Source organism: Solea senegalensis, unplaced genomic scaffold, assembly GCF_019176455.1.
Source record: "Solea senegalensis isolate Sse05_10M unplaced genomic scaffold, IFAPA_SoseM_1 scf7180000017676, whole genome shotgun sequence".
Lineage (NCBI taxonomy): Eukaryota > Metazoa > Chordata > Actinopteri > Pleuronectiformes > Soleidae > Solea > Solea senegalensis.
In genome coordinates this window covers 7,501-26,751 of record NW_025322489.1, presented here as the reverse complement: position 1 = coordinate 26,751, position 19,251 = coordinate 7,501, and the positions used below count along the sequence as shown (strand labels likewise).

The 19,251-nt window shown below is 50.5% G+C and overlaps 3 protein-coding genes across 4 annotated transcripts in view; 2 read left to right on the top strand and 1 right to left on the bottom strand.

Moving 5' to 3' along the window:
- The first annotated feature begins 717 nt into the window (after positions 1-717).
- On the top strand, positions 718-15,078 carry arid4a (AT rich interactive domain 4A (RBP1-like)). The gene is made up of 25 exons (XM_044018749.1): positions 718-865; positions 1,745-1,795; positions 3,526-3,636; positions 3,853-3,918; positions 4,014-4,104; positions 4,521-4,600; positions 4,859-4,953; positions 5,077-5,209; positions 5,306-5,385; positions 5,543-5,619; positions 5,695-5,885; positions 6,004-6,076; positions 6,164-6,258; positions 6,803-6,900; positions 6,988-7,243; positions 7,335-7,540; positions 7,627-7,788; positions 7,906-7,987; positions 11,799-11,991; positions 12,067-12,129; positions 12,202-13,614; positions 13,733-13,837; positions 13,925-14,071; positions 14,732-14,878; positions 14,956-15,078. The coding sequence occupies exons 2-25, from the start codon at positions 1,790-1,792 to the stop codon at positions 15,057-15,059; spliced, it is 4,074 nt and encodes a 1,357-aa protein (XP_043874684.1). The 5' UTR covers positions 718-865; positions 1,745-1,789; the 3' UTR covers positions 15,060-15,078.
- A 1,113-nt stretch (positions 15,079-16,191) lies between these two features.
- On the bottom strand, positions 16,192-18,807 carry haus2 (HAUS augmin like complex subunit 2). Of its 2 annotated transcripts, XM_044018756.1 has the most exons (7): positions 18,775-18,807; positions 17,292-17,363; positions 17,105-17,203; positions 16,949-17,018; positions 16,744-16,876; positions 16,447-16,555; positions 16,192-16,357 (listed from the first exon to the last, which is right to left on the bottom strand). In XM_044018756.1, exons 1-7 carry the CDS (start codon positions 18,790-18,792, stop codon positions 16,250-16,252), a joined length of 609 nt encoding a protein of 202 aa, XP_043874691.1. In that variant the 5' UTR covers positions 18,793-18,807; the 3' UTR covers positions 16,192-16,249. The 2 variants fall into 2 exon arrangements, 1 of the variants encoding a protein (XP_043874691.1); XR_006359887.1 differs by lacking the exon at positions 18,775-18,807 and adding an exon at positions 17,751-17,990 and having other exon boundaries at positions 16,744-17,018.
- lrrc57 (leucine rich repeat containing 57) overlaps positions 18,274-19,251 on the top strand; it is a 2,188-nt gene continuing 1,210 nt past the window's right edge. Inside the window, exons 1-2 of the mRNA XM_044018755.1 lie at positions 18,274-18,763; positions 18,837-18,972. Of these exons, the coding sequence (XP_043874690.1) occupies positions 18,680-18,763; positions 18,837-18,972 (220 nt within the window). The 5' untranslated portion in view covers positions 18,274-18,679. The remainder of the gene's footprint in view (positions 18,764-18,836; positions 18,973-19,251) is intronic.

Here is a 19,251-nt window from a genome sequence, read left to right as displayed (position 1 = left end):
CCCGCTCATTCAGTGATTAGCTCGGTCCCGTGATTCTGCCCAGGTTCCAATTCCCCGTCGAGTCCACGCTTCTCGTGGTGTGCTCGTGTTTGTTCTGAAACGGAGACACAGTCGAGTTATTCAAGCAGCACGAGCCCTGAGAACGTGACGTCTCTGACGTAAAGTGTCGGGTTACAGTCTCTGAACATCTCCACGGATAACAATAAGTCACAGGTCCAGCTCTTGAGTTCGGCGAACATGTCATGTTCCAATCATCACGTATTCGAGTACTCTTCTCTTTCCGGTCGCTTCGGAACGCGGTGATATTTCACACGAATCGGCGTGAATTTGGTGATTTCCGTTGATGTTTAATGACCGACCACGTCAGGAAACATGACGCTCTATGTCTCGTTCAGTCGCGGGATCTCGATGATAAACACGGTGATTTTAACGCAGGCGAATTTTGAATGGAGTTTGGGGTGAACGTCTTTAGCACGTATCTGGGCGGGGCTTTCTGCACCGTCCGGCCTCGACAAGGAAGCCCGCTCAGCCAATCGCGACGCGCCGCTGCTGGAACAACACGCGCGTGACCAATGGTGACGTCCAGTGTCGCGCTTTTCACTCCAGCTCTTCTCTCATTGGACAAACACGCAGTTGATGTCGTCATTTCCCTCGTGGCGCCGCGTTCGTATCGACCAACGGCGACGCCGTAATACATCTGTCCAATCAGAATCGAGGAATCGTTCAACCAATCAGATGTGTCGGCTGGAAGCAGCGCTGTCACCGCAGCCAATCGCGTGTCGGGAAACACAGCTCGGGCTCAACAGCTTGTTGTTCGTGAATCGCTTCGCAGTCTGAGAGAGAGGAAGCAGCCGAGGCCGCGAATGTGAGTAAAAAAAAACCTTCTTTTCCTTCCACGAACCGAACCAGAACCTGTAGCCGGTGAAGTGGTGTGTAGCCCGGGCAGCGTGAGTACGTGAGGCGGCGGCAGCTCCGCGCAGAGCCGCCTGTGTTCGGAGCGGACCGCGGGCTGAACGGCAGCGGCGCTGCTTCTTGTTTTTGCGGCGGACAAACGTGAAGCTCCTGCGTCTTTGTGGAACAAAATAAACCCTCCACAAAATGTTTGTCCAGTCATTGTCACCGGTTCTGGTTGTGCTTCTGTTCGTTCACCGGCAGAGCAGCACTCGTGTGGCCGCTGGAGGAGCTCGCTCTTCGCTGAGGTCACGGTTTAAATCGCCGTTCAGATCCACAAACTAGCTAGCTGAGTCTCCACTTAGCCAACGAGCTAAACGTAGCTGCGGAGCTCAGAGTGGAGGTTTGTCTCTGTCTCTGTCCCCGCTGGGACAAATAGCCGCTGCTCGGCCTTTGCTCGTGGTTCGTTAATGGAGCAGTGACCGTGTCTCCCCCTCCTCACCCCGCTGTTAGCAGGCGGTTTCGGAGGGGGGGGGAGGTGAAGTTAGCAGAGCTAGCAGAGCTGACATGGCGACGTGACTCAGAGGAGCTGAGAGCGGAGCGGGAAGAAGGAGATCGCCGTGATCCCTTCACCTTCTGCCGCCCACAGCTCCACTCCAGCCGCGGGGACACGAGTGTCCATGGTCAGTGTGTTGTTTACTAGTGAGGAGCTGCTAATGCTAATGCTAAAGAAAGCTACTGCTGCCACATATGTTATTAGAGATGGGGTGAACACTCCTGAGAGGCTATGTGTTTTAGCTTGGCACGAGGACAGTTTGACAGTGTGTCCTTTTATTGTCCACATGTCTTTCAGTGACCCTCAGTGTCTCGAGCTGGACTCCATCACACACAAGTGAAGATGAAGGTGAGTGTTTGACCAGCTGCTCCTCTTCATCACTTCATCACACACACACACACACAGGTGTTGGTCATGTGATGTGTGTTGAATCTCCAGGTGAAATAATCCCGTTAACCCGGCGGTCACAGAGGATTTTATCAATCTGAGTTGATTAAAAAAAAAAACAAAGGTTGTGACAGGCCCACTCGGTGGTGTAGTGGTTAGCACTCTCGCCTTGCAGCGAGAAGACCCGGGTTCGAGCCCCGGTTGGAACAAAGGCCTCTCTGCATGGAGTTTGCATGTTCTCTCCGTGTGTGCGTGGGTTCTCTCCGGGTTCTCCGGCTTCTCCCACAGTCCAAAAAACATGCAATGTGGGGATTAGGTGAATTGGACACTCTAAATTCACTCTAAATTGGAGTGAGTGTGAGAGTGAATGGTTGTTTGTCTCTGTGTGTGTGTGTGTGTGTGTGTGGCCCTGGATGGACTGGTACTGTCCAGGGTGGTCCAGGATGGTCCAGGGTGTACCCCGCCTATCGCCCGATGGAGCTGAGATTGGCACAACACCCCCCGCGACCCTCTGGTGGAGGATGAAGCGGTTAAAGACGGTTGTTTTTAATCCAGGGAAAACACAGATGAGACCATCCAGCCGAGACACAGGACACACACACACACACTTGGTGTTTAATCTTGGTGTTGCAGGGATTAGGAATTAGGGCTGTATCATATGGAAATATACTGATTTTAAATCATACGACATCAGTGTTTATCATGATCTGAATCACATTAAGAATTGTACTTTTGTCACTTTGTGTGTACTGTGTTTGATGTCACTGTGTTATGTGTGTACTGATGTCACTGTGTGTGTGTGTAATGTCACTGTGTGTGTGTGTGTGTGTGTGTCGATGTCACTGTGTGTGTGTGTACTGATGTCACTGTGTGTGTGTACTGATGTCACTGTGTGTGTCACTGTTTGATGTGTGTGTACTGATGTCACTGTGTGTGTGTGTACTGATGTCACTGTGTGTGTGATGTCTGTGTGTGTGTTGTTGTGTACTGATGTCACTGTGTGTGTGTGTACTGATGTCACTGTGTGTGTGTGTGTACTGATGTCACTGTGTGTGTGTGTACTGATGTCACTGTGTGTGTGTGTACTGATGTCTGTGTGTGTGTGTGTACTGATGTCACTGTGTGTGTGTGTACTGATGTCACTGTGTGTGTGTACTGATGTCACTGTGTGTGTGTACTGATGTCACTGTGTGTGTGTACTGATGTCACTGTGTGTGTGTGATGTGTGTGTGTGTGTGTGATGTCACTGTGTGTGTGTGTATACTGATGTCACTGTGTTATGTGTACCGATGTCGCTGTGTGTGTGTGTGTACTGATGTCACTGTGTGTGTTGTTATGTACTGATGTCACTGTGTGTGTGTACTGTGTGTGTGATGTTGTGTGTGTACTGATGTCACTGTGTCACTGTGTTATTGTGTACTGATGTCAGTGTGTGTGTGTGTGTGTGTGTGTACTGATGTCACTGTGTGTGATGTCACTGTGTCATTGTGTACTGATGTGTGTGTGTGTGTACTGATGTCACTGTGTTATTGTGTACTGATGTCACTGTGTGTATGTGTGTGTGTGTGTGATGTGTTATTGTGTACTGATGTCACTGTGTGTGTGTGTGTGTGTGTGTGTGTGTGTGTGTACTGATGTCACTGTGTTATTGTGTACTGATGTCACTGTGTGTGTGTGTGTGTGTGTTGCAGGCAGCAGACGAGCCTGCCTATCTGAGCGTGGGGACGGACGTCAGTGCCAAGTACAGAGGAGCGTTCTGTGAGGCCAAGATCAAGACTGTCAAACGCCTGGTGAAGGTGAAGGTGAGACAACAGGAAGTGACATCACAGCCTCAGACAACCTGTTATGTCCAGTGTTGATCCGTCACTGAGCTTCTGATTGGTCAGAGAGTGTCGTCACTGAAGAGTGTCCATGACATGTATAATAACGTGTCCACTAGAATAATGAGATTACATAAAGTCACATAATCTGATGATGATCACAGTGAGCGAGGCTTTGACTCTCTGTCTTTGTCTCAGGTGACTCTGAAAGGGGACAGTGCGTCTCAGGTGGTGCAGGACGATCAGGTGAAAGGACCTCTGAGGGTAAGATGACCATGACGGTCCACGTACACGTCCCCTTACGTGGTCCACTAGCGCCCCCTATGACCTGTTCTAATCTGTGTGTGTGTGTGTCTCAGGTGGGCTCCTCGGTGGAGGTGAAAACTAATGAGGGCGTGTCCAGTGAAGGTGTCATCACTAAACTGACAGATGCCAGTCTCTACACCGTGGGTGAGTCTCTGATTGTCCACACGTCTCCTCACATCAGCAACAATACTTCATACATCTGTCTCTCTGTCTGTCTGTCTCTTTATCTTTGTCTGTCTGTCTCTTTATCTGTGTCTCTCTGTCTCTTTCTCTTTGTCTCTTTATCTGTGTCTCTCTGTCTCTTTGTCTATTTATCTGTGTCTCTTTGTCTCTTTGTCTCTTTCTCTTTGTCTCTTTATCTGTGTCTGTCTGTCTCTTTATCTGTCTCTTTGTCCCTCTGTCATTCCATGTGACTCGCAGTGATGAGATAAATGTGTAAAGTCGTCTGTGAATGAATCACGATGAACGTGTTAATGACCGACAGTCGTCTGCTCTGTGATTGGCTGTCTCAGAGCCGTGTGAGTGGTCATGTGACGTGTGTCCGTTTGTCTTCGTTCCAGTGTTTGACGATGGAGACGAGAAGACTCTGCGTCGCACGTCCCTGTGTCTGAAGGGAGAGAGACACTTTGCAGAGAGTGAGGTGAGTCAGGGGGGAGGGGCTTCAGAGCTGTGTCCTTTCACCTGAACATCAACAATGTCCACAGCAGCTAATGCTAACAGCTGACAGCACGACTGAAGATGAGGGGCGGGGCTTAGGGCAGGCTGTTGTTTCACTGAGGCCAAAAAATCCTTACCACCTCTCCTCCTCTCTTTCTTTCCCTACCATCTCTCCTCTCCTCTCTTTCTTTCATTACCACCTCTCCTCCCCCCTTGTCTCCTTGTCTCCTCGTCTCCTCAGACGTTGGACCAGCTTCCGCTGACAAACCCGGAACATTTCGGAACGCCGGTCATCAACAAGAAATCCAACCGTGGACGTCGTTCCTCCCAGGCTGTGTGAGTGTGTGTGTGTGTGTGTGTGTGAGAGAGAGTGTTATTGATTGTGTGTGTGTGTGTGATTGGTTATCGATCGTCTGTGTGGTCAGTTATTGACGGTCTGGTCTCTGTGGGTGGGGTCAGAGCGGACGAGGAGAACGAGTCTTCGTCCAGTGAGGAAGAGGAGGACGACAGGAGGAGACTGAACGATGAGCTGCTGGGAAAAGTCTGCAGCGTCGACAACGAGGAGGAGCCGAGCAGCTGCTTCTTGGCTCTGGTAAACACGCCCCCACCTGTCTGTCACATGACCACACACCCCTCCAGCTCATCACATGACCACGTGTGTGTGTGTGTGTGTGTGTTTGTCTTGCAGGTGGTGTCTCCGAGCTGTAACGATGAGCTGGTGGTGAAGAAGGATCAGTGTCTGCTCCGATCCTTCACTGACTCCAAGTTGTGAGTAGTTATTGATTTAGTTATTGATTCATGGATGTGGTTATTGATTTAGTTATTGATTATTGGATGTAGTTATTGATTCATGGATGTGGTTATTGATTTAGTTATTGATTCATGGATGTAGTTATTGATTCATGGATGTCTGGTTCTCCATCAGTTACACGGTGGCAAGGACACACGTCCGCCCGGTCAACTCCTTCACTCTCACCAAGTCTGAGTTGTCCAACAGGAGAGGTGAGGCACTACAACTCCCACAGTGCACCAGGGCACGGACTCTTTTTTTCTAACATGCTCTTCCTCCTTGTTCAGCTGTAGAAATGGCTCAGCTGTTCCTCAGGAACAGGGACAACGTCCCTGAAGAGTGGAAGATGGACATGAGTCAGATCCTGGACTCTTCATCCAGTGATGATGATGATGATGAGAAGGACACCGAGGAGGAAGAGGACGAAGAGGAGGACGAAGAAGAGAAGAAGAAGAAGAAGAAGCACATCAAGGAGGAGGTGAGTCTGACGATGATGATGATGATGATGATGATGATTGGCAGGCGGGCGTGGTCACATTCTAATCTGTGTGTGTGTGTGTGTGTGTGTGTGTGTGTGTGTGTGTGTGTGTGTGCAGCTGGAGGAGGAGTCTGACCCTGAGGAGCGAGACAACTTCCTGCAGCAGCTCTATAAATTCATGGAAGACAGAGGTGAGTGAGACTTCTGCTCATTCTCTCTGATCAATAATCAATCAGTGTTTTCTTTGATGATCTTTGTTGTTGTTTTTCATGGTTCAGGAACTCCCATCAATAAACCTCCTGTGCTTGGCTACAAAGACCTGAACCTCTTCAAACTCTTCAGACTGGTCTATCAACAGGGAGGCTGCCACAAGGTCGGTCCTCCTGTCCCCTCGTCTCTCTGTCTGTCTTCCTGTCCTGTCCTCCTGTCCTGTCTCCTCGTCTCTCTGTCTGTTCTCCTTTCCCCTCGTCTCTCTGTCTGTCTTCCTGTCCCTGTCTGTCTGTCCTCCTGTCCTGTCCCCTCGTCTGTCTGTCCTCCTGTCCTGTCCCCTCGATCTCTCTATCTGTCCTCCCTGTCCTGTCTCCCTGTCTGTCTGTCTGTCTGTCCTCCTTTCCCCTTGTCTCTCTATCTGTGCTCCTGTCCTGTCTCCTTGTCTGTCTGTCTGTCCTCCTTTCCCCTCGTCTCTCTGTCTTCCTGCCCTGTCCTCCTGTCCCCTCGTCACAGCGTGGTGGTCATGTGACCTGCAGACAGCTGAGGATGATGATGCTGAGAAAGGTTTCGCTAACTGGACTGAAGTGCTGTGATGTCACTTCCTCTTGGCTGTCTGACCAGCTTCATCGTCCAATCACATGATTAGAAACGGAACAGGAAGTGAGTGCTCTGACCCCCGTGTGTGTGTGTGTGTGTGTGTGTTTCAGATTGAGTCTGGGACCGTGTGGAAACAGGTCTACATGGATCTTGGAATCCCCATCCTGAACTCTGCTGCGTCTTATAACGTGAAGACGGCTTACAGGAAGTAAGTTGTCATAGAAGAGGCTGATGTCATAGAGGAGGGGGCGGGGTCAGTGGGTCTTTCATTCACCTGGTCTCCTCTCGTCTGCAGGTACCTGTACGGGTTTGAGGAGTACTGTCGCTCCGCCTCCATCACCTTCAGAACCATCCATCACAATAACCCCCGCCCTCCCACCATGCCAGCCAACCAGAAGATGGCAGGGGAGGAGCCCTTAGAGCCCCCCCCCACACCACAGGTGAAGGCAGAGCCTGTTGATGAAAAGAGGGAGAAGGTGGAGTCAGACAGCGAGAGCGAGGAGGAAGACGAGGAGGAGGAGGAGATGAAGGAGCGACAGTCGTCACCGAGGGTGAGACGACCATTTCATCATTGACCTAAACACTGTCTACAATAACTCTTCATCACTTCTGACTCCTCCCCTCTGTGTGTGTGTGTTGCAGGGGAGGAGGAGGTGTGTGAAGGCAGAGACAGAGTCTTCCCCCGGACCAGAGAAGAGAGGAGCAGGAGAGAACAGCGAGGAGCAGATGGAGGTGAGGAGACGCAGCAACAGAAGAATGGACGACTCTGAAAGAGGTTCTGAGGAAGAGGACGAGGAAGAGGACGATGAGGAGGAGGAGGAGGAGAGGAGGAGGAGGAGGGGAGATGGGTGAGACAGACTTCAAATCACACTTTTCAAAGATAAACATTCATGACATGGCAACAAGTCTCTGAACGTGTGTGTGTGTGTGTCAGGAGTGAGGATGACGAGGATGAAGACTCTGTGACAGGGACGAAGGTCAGGGTGAAGTACGGCAGAGGAAAGACTCAGAAGATCTATGAAGCTCACATCAAGAAAACTGACATCGACAACGGAGAACAGTTCTACTTAGTACATTACTACGGCTGGAACGTCAGGTACCTGTCTGTCTGTCTGTCTGTCTGTCTGTGACTCGTGTCTGTGTGTGTGACTCACGTGTGTGTGTGTGTGTGTGACTCACGTGTGTGTGTGTGTGTGTCCGTGTCCGTCCACAGGTATGATGAATGGGTGAAGGCCGACAGGATCATCTGGCCTGTGGAGAAAGGAACAAAGAAGAGACAGAGGAAGAAGGTGAAGGTGAGATTCCTGTCGCTTCAGTGTGGTCACGTGACCGGGGTTTACTGTAGCTGGTCATGTGATTACTGTAGCTGGTCACGTGATTACTGTAGCTGGTCACGTGACCGGGGTTTACTGTAGCTGGTCACGTGATTACTGTAGCTGGTCACGTGACCGGTGTTTACTGTAGCTGGTCATGTGATTACTGTAGCTGGTCACGTGACCGGGGTTTATAGCTGATGCATGTATTACTGCTGGTCGTGATTGCTGTAGCCGGTCGGGCGGGTTTACTGTAGCTGGTCGTATGATGTAGCTGTCAGCCGGTTTACTGTGATTGCTGTACGCTAGTCGCGTGATTACTGTAGCTGGTCGCATTGACGAGGGTTTACTGTAGCTGGTCATGTGATTACTGCTTGGCTGTCACATTGACGGTGTTTACTTAGCTGGTCATGTGATTACTGTAGCTGGTCGTGACGGGGGTTTACTGTATGGTCTGTGATTACTGTAACTGGTCATGACCGGGGTTTTACTGTAGCTGGTCATGTGATTGCTGTAACTAGTCGCGTGATTTACTGCTTAGCTGGTCAAGATTGCTGTAGCTAGTCACGTGACGGGGTTTGTAGCTGGTCAGTGTGCGTGATTACTGTAGCTAGTCTGCGTGACGGTGTTTATAGCTGGTCTGTGATTACTGTAGCTGATCCGCGTGCCGGTGTTTACTGTATGGTCCTTGTGATTGTAGCTGGTCACGCGGTCATGATTACTGTAGCTGGTCGTGACGAGAGGTTGTAACTGGTCGTGATTGCTGCGGTCGCGTGATTGCTGTAGCTGGTCGCGTGATTGCTGTAGCTGGTTGGGGTTTGTAGCTGATCGCGTGATTTTCATGGCTGATGCGTGAGCCGGTGTTACTAATGACCATGTGATTACTGTAGCTGGTCCGCGTGACGGGAGTTTCTATAGCTGGTCATGTGATTACTGTAGCTGGTCGCGTGACGTAGCTAGTCACGCGTGACGGGGTTTACTATAGCTGGTCATGTGATTACTGCTTCTGAGCGACCGGGTTTACTGTAGCTCGTCGTTACTGTATTACCAGCGAAAGCTCACGTGGGTCACGCGCGACCGGCTTACTGTAGCTGGTCATGCGTGTTACTGTAGCTGGTCATGTGATTACTGTAGCTGGTCGCGTGACGGTGTTTACTATAGCTGGTCATGTGATTACTGTAGCTGGTCAATGTTGGTGCGTTCAGCTGGTCGTACGGTACTGTGGCTGGTCACGCGGATTACTGTAGCTGTACTGTAGCTGGTCATGTAGGATTACTGGTCACGCGTTACTAAGCTGATAGCTGGTCAGTGATTACTGTAGCTGGTCACGTAAGCTAGCATTACGGAATGTAGCTGGTAGCTGCTTATTGTATGGTCACGCGGGTTTACTGTAGCTGGTCACGCGGATTAATGGTAACTAGTCCGCGTGACCGGTAGGATTACTGTAGCTGGTCGGTTACGCGTCCGCGTGACCGGGTTTACCGCTGTAGCTGGTCATGTGATTACTGTAGCTGGTCACGGATTATTGGTAGCGTGACGTCGCGGTTTACTGTGCAGCTGATTACTGTAGCATGTAGCTGGTCATTACTGTGGCTGGTCCGCGATAGCTGGTCACGTGACGGGGTTACTGTAGCTGGTCATGTGATAATAATGTGATTACTGTAGCTGGTCACGATTTACCGTAGCTGGTCATGTGATTACTGTAGCTGGTCACGCGGATTACTGTAGCTGGTCACGGACGCGGACCGTGACGTAGCTGTCCGCGTCTGCTGTATTGGTCGCGGACGGGGTTTACTGTAGCTGGTCGCATGACCGTGTTTACTGTAGCTGGTCATGTGATTACAGCATGGTCGCGGACTGATTCATGTATGCCGGTCACGCGGACCGGGTTTACTGTAGCGTAGTGATTTGCTGTAGCTGGTCATGTAGGTCATGTGACTGTAGCTATCCGTGACGGGGTTTACTGTAGCTGGTCGCGTGATTACTGTAGCTGGTCACGCGTTGTAGGGCGTTTACTGTAGCTAGTCGCATCACGTGATTACAAGGTGTTTACTGATGGGGCCGGGTTTACTGTAGCTGGTCGTGTGATTAGTGTGCATCGGGTTACCGTAGCTGGTCATGTGATTACTGTAGCTGGTCACGGATAGTAGCTGGTCATGGACGACTGTAGCTGGTCACGGACCGGGTTACTGTAGCTGGTCATGCGTAAGGATTTAACTGGTCAGTGTGGGATACTGTAGCTGGTCAGGGTGCGTAGCTGGTAGCTGGTATGACGGTGGTTTACTGTAGCTGGTCATGCTTGATTACTGTAGCTATGTCATGTGACGGGGTTTAGTCTGTATTACTGTAGCTGGTCACGTGATTGCTGTTTACTGTAGCTGGTCAGATTACTGTAGCTGGTCATGCGCTAGCTGGTCAGCGTGAGTAGCTGGTCATGTGATGTACTGTAGCTGGTCATGTGATTACTGTAGCTGGTCACGTGATTACTGTAGCTGGTCCGTGACGGGCTGTATTACTGTAGCTGGTCACGTGATTACTGTAGCTGGTCACGTGACCGGGTTTACTGTAGCTGGTCATGATTACTGTGCTGTGCTGGTCCATGATTTACTGTAGCTGGTCACATCGTTTACTGTAGCTGGTCATGTGATTTTGTAGCGGTCATGTGACTTACTGGTGTGCTGGTCATGTGATTACTGTAGCTGGTCACGTGACCGGGGTTTACTGTAGCTGAGACATGTTCACAAGATCAAATCATTTGTTTAAAGGGGACATATTATGCAAAATCAACTTTTTAACCATTTCAGTACTTATATTTGGACTCTGGAGGCCCTACCAGTCGCCAAAGTGTGGAGAAAGAATACTCAGTCATGTTTTCATGGTCCCCCTTAGTGTAAGTATAGGCCATAAAACACTCCATGTTGAATTCCCTGCGCTTATGACGGCAGCGAATGTTACCGCCCCACCAGTAAGTTTACTTGGAGAGCTCCACCTTAGCTCCACCTTGTCCCTGCGAGAGTGCAGGCGAGGGAGGAAGAGCGCTATTATGTCAACGCGGAGGGACAAGTGTGCTGTTGGTGGCTGCACAGTGGAGCACAGTGTTTTACAGAGGATTTTATATATGAAGCTAATGTGTGTTCGCACCACTTCACATCAGTATTTAGTCAGCGACGTACAAACACACACATTGTTAAGAAAAGGTCACACAGAGGTCATAACTGACCATTCTGACACGTCCTACTTAAACATATGTGTTCAGTACGTCCTCCATGACCGGAGCACACACTCAGTCTGATACAGTCACATACAGCAGCGATCAGCGGTGGATCAGTGGTGCTGTCCCTAAGTGTTTGTAACTGATTTACAGTTGGACAGTGTTCGGCTCCATCCTTATGTAGGACGTCTCTTCCATGTTGATATTGTCAGAGAACTAGTGGAGGGAGGGGGGAGGAATGAGGGGAGGGAACAGGAGCTGAGCTTATGGTATTTTGACCAAAGCATGTCACTGACATGTTCATTAGGACACCAGGGAACTAGTTTAACTAATATGTCCCCTTTAAACTGAGCCGCGTATTGTCTTTAACTGTTGTTAGTGAAAAGTCCTGTGATGTCACTTCCTCTTTTTAGCAAGGGAATTGAGTACAACCTGCCGGGGGTGGAGTTGAACTTGTGACCATGAAGTCTTTGCACACAGGGTCTGAACCACTGAGCCACTCCACCACTTCCTCTTGTCTCTATATCTCTCTATCTGTCTCTATGTCTCTCTGTGTCTCACGTCCCTGCGTCTCCTCCCCAGAACAAAGACGAGACAGACAAAGAGGAGGAGAAGCCTCTGAAGCCTCCGGGTGCAAAGCGAGGTCGTCCTCAGATCAGGACCACGCCCACCAGCTCAGCGGGACGCAGTGTCTCCAAGACACCGAGCAGCGAGGGACGGTCCAACGGCAAGAGCAGCAGGACGGAGACGTCGTCCGGCATGGCCAACGGAGACGGTAAGACAGCAGGACTTTTATTTTGTTAGCTGTAAGCGGACGAACAGGAATTGAGAGTTGTCTTCCTGTGTGCAGACACTCCTCGCAGGAGGAGCAGGAGAACGTCGGGGACGTACGACTCTGACCGAGCGTCTGTTGGTGAGAACCACGCCCTCTTATTATTCATCTGATTTAATGACATCATCACTAAACCACCCCTCTGTCCCACAGAGGATTCTGGGAACTCTTCAGATGACAGCGAATCAGAGGACACGTCTGATAAAAAGCCATCGCCATGGCGAGGGAGGACGGAAGCCCCGCCCTGCCAGGAGGACGAGGAGGAGGAAGAGGAAAAGGCCAAGGAGGAGGAGGAGTCGAGTGAGGTCACTGACCTCACAGCACCTGCTGACCATGACGACACTGTTGCCGTGGCAACACCAGGCCAGCCTCCTGCTCCTGTGTGTCCCAGCATGCAACAGGATAAAGACGACAAAGAGCTGAGCCGATCAGACAAGGAGGTGGAGCAGGGGGAGGAGCCTCCAGCAGAAGTGAAGGTGGCGCCGACTCCCGTGGACAAGGAGGCGAGACCGTCTCTTGGACAGGAAGTGGTTATGAAGCTGTCCCCGCCCCCTGAGAAGGTGGTCGCGTCCTCGCCCCCGCCCTCCATAGAAGACGAGTCCGCGCCTCTGTCGTCCCCCAGGGTCAAAGGTCGCAGGGTCAACCTCAGGGAGGTGGGCTCAGAGACTCCGCCCAGAATCCCACTCTGCACTGCCAGTCCCACCCCCGGCGCTAGCCCCTCCCACAGCAGCAGTGTCTTAAAGAGACAGGACGAGCCCATGGTGGTCCTCTGCTGCCTGCCGACAGAGCACCTCCCCCTCGAGCCTCCGCCCACAGACTCTGACACTGACTCCGCCTCTGAGGAGGAGGAGGCGGAGCCACCGGAGGAGAGGAGCAGTGCTGTGCTCAAACGTAAAGCAGCAGAGCAGCGAGCAGCAGAGAAGAAGCTCCGCCCTGACAGGAAGCAGGAGGAGGCGGCCTCCCCCAAAGCCCCCACCCCTGTACCCAAGAACCTCCCAGAGAGGAGGAGCGAGGCAACGATGAAGCCTGAATGGTTCTGTCCTCGAGACGACGCTCAGAGGGAGGAGCCAGAAGAGCAACTGACAGGCGGAGCCATGAAGGAGCACGAGGTGCATGCTGGGACACCTCCCCACTCTCTCGAAGTGCCAGGCTCCTCCCCCTCTGAGGAGCTGGAGCCGCAGATCGGCCCAGAGGCGCTCGTCTGCCACGAGGTGGACCTGGACGACCCCGACGAGAAGGAGAAGCCCGCCCCCTCCGCGGAGCACCTCCTCCTCATGATGAGAGAGCCGCAGCAAGCTCCACCCCCACTGCCCATCCTCCAAGTCTCCGTCCCCACTCCTCACACTCCGCTCCTACCCCAGCCTCAGCTCCACCCCTTCCTGCCATCTGCCACTCCAAGCCCCGCCCCCTGCACAGAGGAGAGGCGCCCGATCCGGAGCGCCGTCACCACTGAGGAGGAGGAAAGGGGAGGGGCGGAGCCAGAGGGCGACTCCAGTCCGGGTTTTGACGGCAGCGCGTCCTCGTCCTCCGCGTCTGTGATGTCTCTGCAGGAGAACAAGGACAGAGGTAAGAGGGCCCCGTTTCCACGGCGTCACGGGCTCACGGGCTTACGGGCTTCCTGTTTGTCCTGGGTGACTGTGCTGGTGGGCGGAGTCTGATGACTCTGGTGTCCTCTGTCCCTCAGGTCAGAAGAGGACGACGGACGGTCTCTGCAGTCCTTCGTCCAAAAAACACAAACGCAGCCAGAAACGAGCCAGCGCTGCGGGGAAGATGGAGAAGAACGGAGCAGGTGAGCTGACCGCTGACCTTTGACCTGTCAGGCTTGGTCTTTGAACTCGGAGGTGACCTTTGTGTTTGTGTGACTCCGCCCCCTCAGGTCACAGCAGCGACAGCGAGGACCAATCCCGCGCGTCATCTGTGTCAAAGTCTCAGAAGCTTGTCTGTCCCTCGCTGTCGTCTCACAGTAAAGACAAACACTGTCCTGCGTCTCCTCAGAGGACACACAAGTGGACCTTTCAGCTCGGTAACTGTCTGCACTCACTGATCAATAACCAGTGATCATTGATCAGTGATCATTGATCATTGATCATTGATCTATAATCACTGATCAATAATATATAATAGTGATCATTGATCATTGATCTATAATCAGTGATCAATAACCAGTGATCATTGATCTATAATCACTGATCAATAACCAGTGATCATTGATCTATAATCAGTGATCAATAACCAGTGATCATTGATCTGATAGTAGTGCTGTGTATAATCAATAACCAGTGATCATTGATCAATAACCAGTGATCATTGATCAATAACCAGTGATCATTGATCATTGATCTATAATCAGTGATCAATAACCAGTGATCATTGATCTATAATCACTGATCAATAACCAGTGATCATTGATCTATAATCAGTGATCAATAACCAGTGATCATTGATCTATAATCACTGATCAATAACCAGTGATCATTGATCTATAATCAGTGATCAATAACCAGTGATCATTGATCTATAATCACTGATCAATAACCAGTGATCATTGATCATTGATCAGTGATGTATAATGATAGTAGTGCTGTGTATAATCAATAACCAGTGATCACTGATCAATAACCAGTGATCATTGATCATTGATCTATAATCAGTGATGTATAATCAATAACCTGCTGCTCCTCAGATGAGTTGGAGAGCATGTCGAGCTCAGAGAGGATCTCGCTCCTGCAGGAGAAGCTTCAGGAGATCAGGACGTGTTACATGACGCTGAAGTCTGAGGTGGCGTCCATCGACCGTCGCAGGAAGAGACTGAAGAAGAAGGAGAGAGAAGGTTTGGAGCAAAGCATGCTGGGAAGTGGAGGTGAAGGCGTGTGAGACGGTGACTCACGTGTGTCTTTGTGTCTTCAGTGTCCAACACCACGGCATCCACGTCCTCGGGTTCTTCGGACACCGGCATGAGCCCGTCCTCGGCCTCGCCCGCTCAGAGCACCGTCGCTGTGGAGTGCAGGTGATGACACGCCCACCGGCCACCCCCCCAGGCACAGCATCCTCACACAGCTAAGGGCATTATGGGTAAAAGCACCTCCCTCCAGGTGAGCGTCGGACTGTCGGGAACACGTCACTGAGGGACACGCCCACCCGACCATTGCCCCGCCCCCTCGTCTATGGACTTCCTGTTGAAGGAAACAAATGACAGAAAATCAGCCGCTGCCACAGAGCTCCTTCCTTCCTTCCTTCCTTCCTTCCATGCGTCCTCTGCTCAGTGATTGGTCAGTTTTAGGGGGCGTGGCAGATTCTTCAGCAGAACAAACTTAGCCAAATTATTATTATTTTTATTTTTATTTTTTTTAAGAAAAGTGAAAAATTTTATTTATTGGAAAAAAATCCAACGTCCTGCTGCGAGTGTAATCAGAGCTTTTATTTTGGTAAAAACCTGGAAATGGCAGCGAAAGAGAAAAAGTCTTTGTTTGTGGAGTTAAAGTTTAATAAAGTTACTTTTATTAAAGTTTATTCGTACAATCTCAGGTAACTTTAATCATTTCAATGATTTTAATTTGTTTTAACTGCAGAAATTTAAAAAAAAGAGACAAATTTTGACTCCAAATTTAAATAATTTCACTTTTTTTTACTTTACTAAAAATATTGAGTTTTGTCACTGCTTTGGTTTCCTGTCCATCCTCCTGTCCTCGTCTTCTTCCTCTGTGGTGGCGGCTCATGGCGCCTGTCCCTCGGGGACACGTCTGTCCCGCGGGGACGCGTCTGTCCCTTGTAAATAAAAGCGAAGGTTTTTCACGCCTGTAAAGAATGATTTATAATATTTTTTAAGAGAAAACTTTGTACTGTTTATGAACTGTTTTTTTTCTATGTGGTGTTTTGATAGCAGCGGTTAGACACACACACGCACACACGCGCGCGCACACACACACTCCTAAACGGAGAAGCCATGTTAGGTGTGTGTGTGTGTGTTTGTGAGAAGCTCTCTGTTTCTAATAAAGTTTTTAAATATGTTCAAACTCAGACAAAATCTTGTCGTCATTTTCACCGAAATCATTTTAAATAAAGTTTTATGTTTATGATCGAGTCCCTGGCTGCTCAGCTGCATCTTCAGTTCCTGGTTTTTTATTAACAACAGGAAACAGGAAGTGTGGACCAAAGTATAAACTTTATTAGAACAAATTTAAACAAAGTAACAGATGTGAAGTCAGTGGCCGTGCGGCAGGCTCCTCCCCCCTTCCTTCCACTGAAGAACCTGATTGGACAAACTCTGCACTTCTGCTGCCTGAGCGAGCAGCTGGGCGATCGAGGTATTCTGATACACAGAGAGAGAGAGAGAGAGAGAGAGAGTGAATGTCACTCACTCACTCATTCATTTACTCACTCACAAAGATATGGACTGACCAGCTGACTCAGCTGTTCTCTGGTTCTGCTGCCGTTCTGAACCGAGTCCAGTTTCTCCTCCAGAGTGTGAATGAAGACGAGCAGCAGATCCAGAACCTGAACCACGGACCTGAAACACAACACAGGTGAGTAACGTGTGTGTGTGTGTGTGTGTGTGACTCTGGTGCAGGAGAGGGAGTGGTTTACACACTTGGTGATCATGTGACGTAGATGTCGTAGACTTAAACTGACAGATTTTATGAACTGATGTGCGTGTCAGGTGGTTGTTCAGCAGCAGGGGGCGCTCACAGCACTCACCTGTGCAGGTGGGCGTGGACAGACAGGTTGGTCTGACCCAGTGGTTTCATGAGTCGCTGTCTCACACTGTTCTGCTCCTTCAGCAGCAGCTGCACATGATCACAGAACTGCTGCAGCTGCTGGAACCTCCCACCTGAGGAGAGGAAGGGGCGGAGTCAGTGCTACATCACGCTGCAGCACGTGTGTGTGTGTGTGTGTCACTCACTGAGAGAGTGTGTGTGTGTGACGTCGGCGCTCTCCTTCTCCACCTGCAGCAGCTCCAGCTCCATCTTCAGCTGTAACGTGACATCACATGTGTGACATCACATGTGATGTCACACACATACACACACACACACACACTTTAATGATGTCATACTACCTCACTGAGGCGTCGCTGGGCTCTGATTCGCTGGTCAGCCTCATGCAGCTCAGAGGAGAAGGCGCGGCTTGGCCTGGAGGAGGCAGAGTCTATTTGCTCCTGATGAGGACAGGTAGAGACAAAATAGAGTCAGGGACACACCTATAGCCCCACCCCCATCACATAACCTCGGACCGCATGACCTCACCTGAGACAGCACGCCTCTGGAGACGCATCTGGACAAGAGGACAGCAGCTGGAGACACGAAGAACGGGGACATCTGAGACGATAAGAACAGAACAGAACAACTTATTGTTGTTTATGAAGCGGCAGATGCAGCGCCCCCTGTGGTCTTTCAAAGTGAATCACTCATTTGTGGCTGAGCTGGAAAATATTTCAGTTAAAATCTACATTTTTGTACAATCATCAAAATGATGCAAACAGAAATTCACGCAGTCATTTCTCCAGGACACTCGGGTGACGTAACCAGCAGCTTCCGGCAGTGCCGAGGTCTGGACTACATCTCAGGGGGGACAGTTTGAATCCATCTTTGTTTTCCTGTTGATTATTTCGAGTTGCTCTCAGTGTTTTCTCTCTGGACACAGTTTGTTTACACGCTGTTCAAACACGAAGTGAGTCACGAAAACACGTTTGTGTGTCCTCTCACCTCTCAACTGTAACACACACACACACACACACACAGTCTGACGGTGGGCGGTGACGTCACGCGCTCCTGAACCTCGGCGTTGTTTGTTTCTTCGAATATAAACCGAATCTTTGTTTCTTCTTCTCACGAACACAAATAAAAAGAAGTTGAAATGAACCGGAAACCGCGCGCGACGGTCGCTTTTCTTCTTCGTCTGCTGGTGCAGCTCCTCGCGCCTTTGTACCGCCCCCTCAGGACATACAGAGAACTGCACCCCGCGGAATAAACGGCGGATGAAAAGTTCGATTTTCATAAACGTGTGTTGATAAGGTTAAAGGTGACGTCAGCAATTTAAACCCTAACTCGCCCCCTTTATTCTCACAGAGATCAGCGCAGAGACCGTCAGTGCGCATGCGTGACGTCACTGGCTCACACGGGTACAAACCACAGAGACCCGTTTATCTGTGATTAATGGGCTCCACGCTCCGGACCAGCAGGTGGCGCTAACACGCCGCGTGTACTGTTTGTTAAGAAGAGGAAGAAGAAGTCGGAGTTTCCGGGGCGTGTCCACCGCTGCTGCTCCAACAACAACAACAGCTACAACCGCCACCTCAATCCAGATTAACGTCATCTGAACCGGATTAGCTTCAACTGAGTCTGTTAAACTTCGCTGCGTCATCGGGGTTTACTCGGTTTTTACTCGGGTTTACTCGGGTTTACTCGGATTAACTCTGCGTGAGGAAAAACCGTCCGGCCGTTTGCTGCTGCTACTGTTGTTTTGGTAGAAGCTAACAGGCTAACGCTGAAGCTAACGCTCGCCAGCTGATCCCGGTACCTGGACGCGATCGCAGAGTGACGTCAGCGGCACTAAGGGCAGAGTTTTCGTGTTGAAATTCACATCCTCGTGGGCTCCAACAGGTAGGTAGAGTTGCGCGTGACTGCGCGTGGACATGGGGAACAGCGCGCTCAAGTCTCACCTGGAGACATCGCAGAAGACCGGAGTGTTCCAGCTGACAGGGAAAGGTCTGCAGGAGGTGAGACACACCTGTCCACACCTGTCCATACGTGTCTGTTGCGTGACGTCATGCGTTGACGTTGTGTCTCCAGGTTCCAGAGGAGCTGCAGAGACTGACCTCTAACCTGAGGACTGTGGACCTGTCGGGGAACCGGATCGAGGTCCTTCCTGTCTCCATCGGAAACTTCCTGCAGCTCAAGAGTTTGACGTTGAACTGTAACAGACTGAGTGAGTGAACACGTGACACACCTGTGATGCTCCGCCCACACTGATGCCACTCACTGTCGCTATGGTTACGTCTGGTTTCCACGCCAGTCACTTACAGTAAAGCTTGTGAGTGAACGAACAGGAAGTGAGGCTTTTATTTTGTGAATGTTATGAAAAGTGGGCATAGTTTTTAAATCAGCTTCAGAACCAGAGTTCAGGTTCTGACGCTGAGTGGAAGGTGAATCAAAGGTCTGTCAATAACGGGTTGGTCCTCTGTCTTCTGTCCCCTGTCCTCTGTCC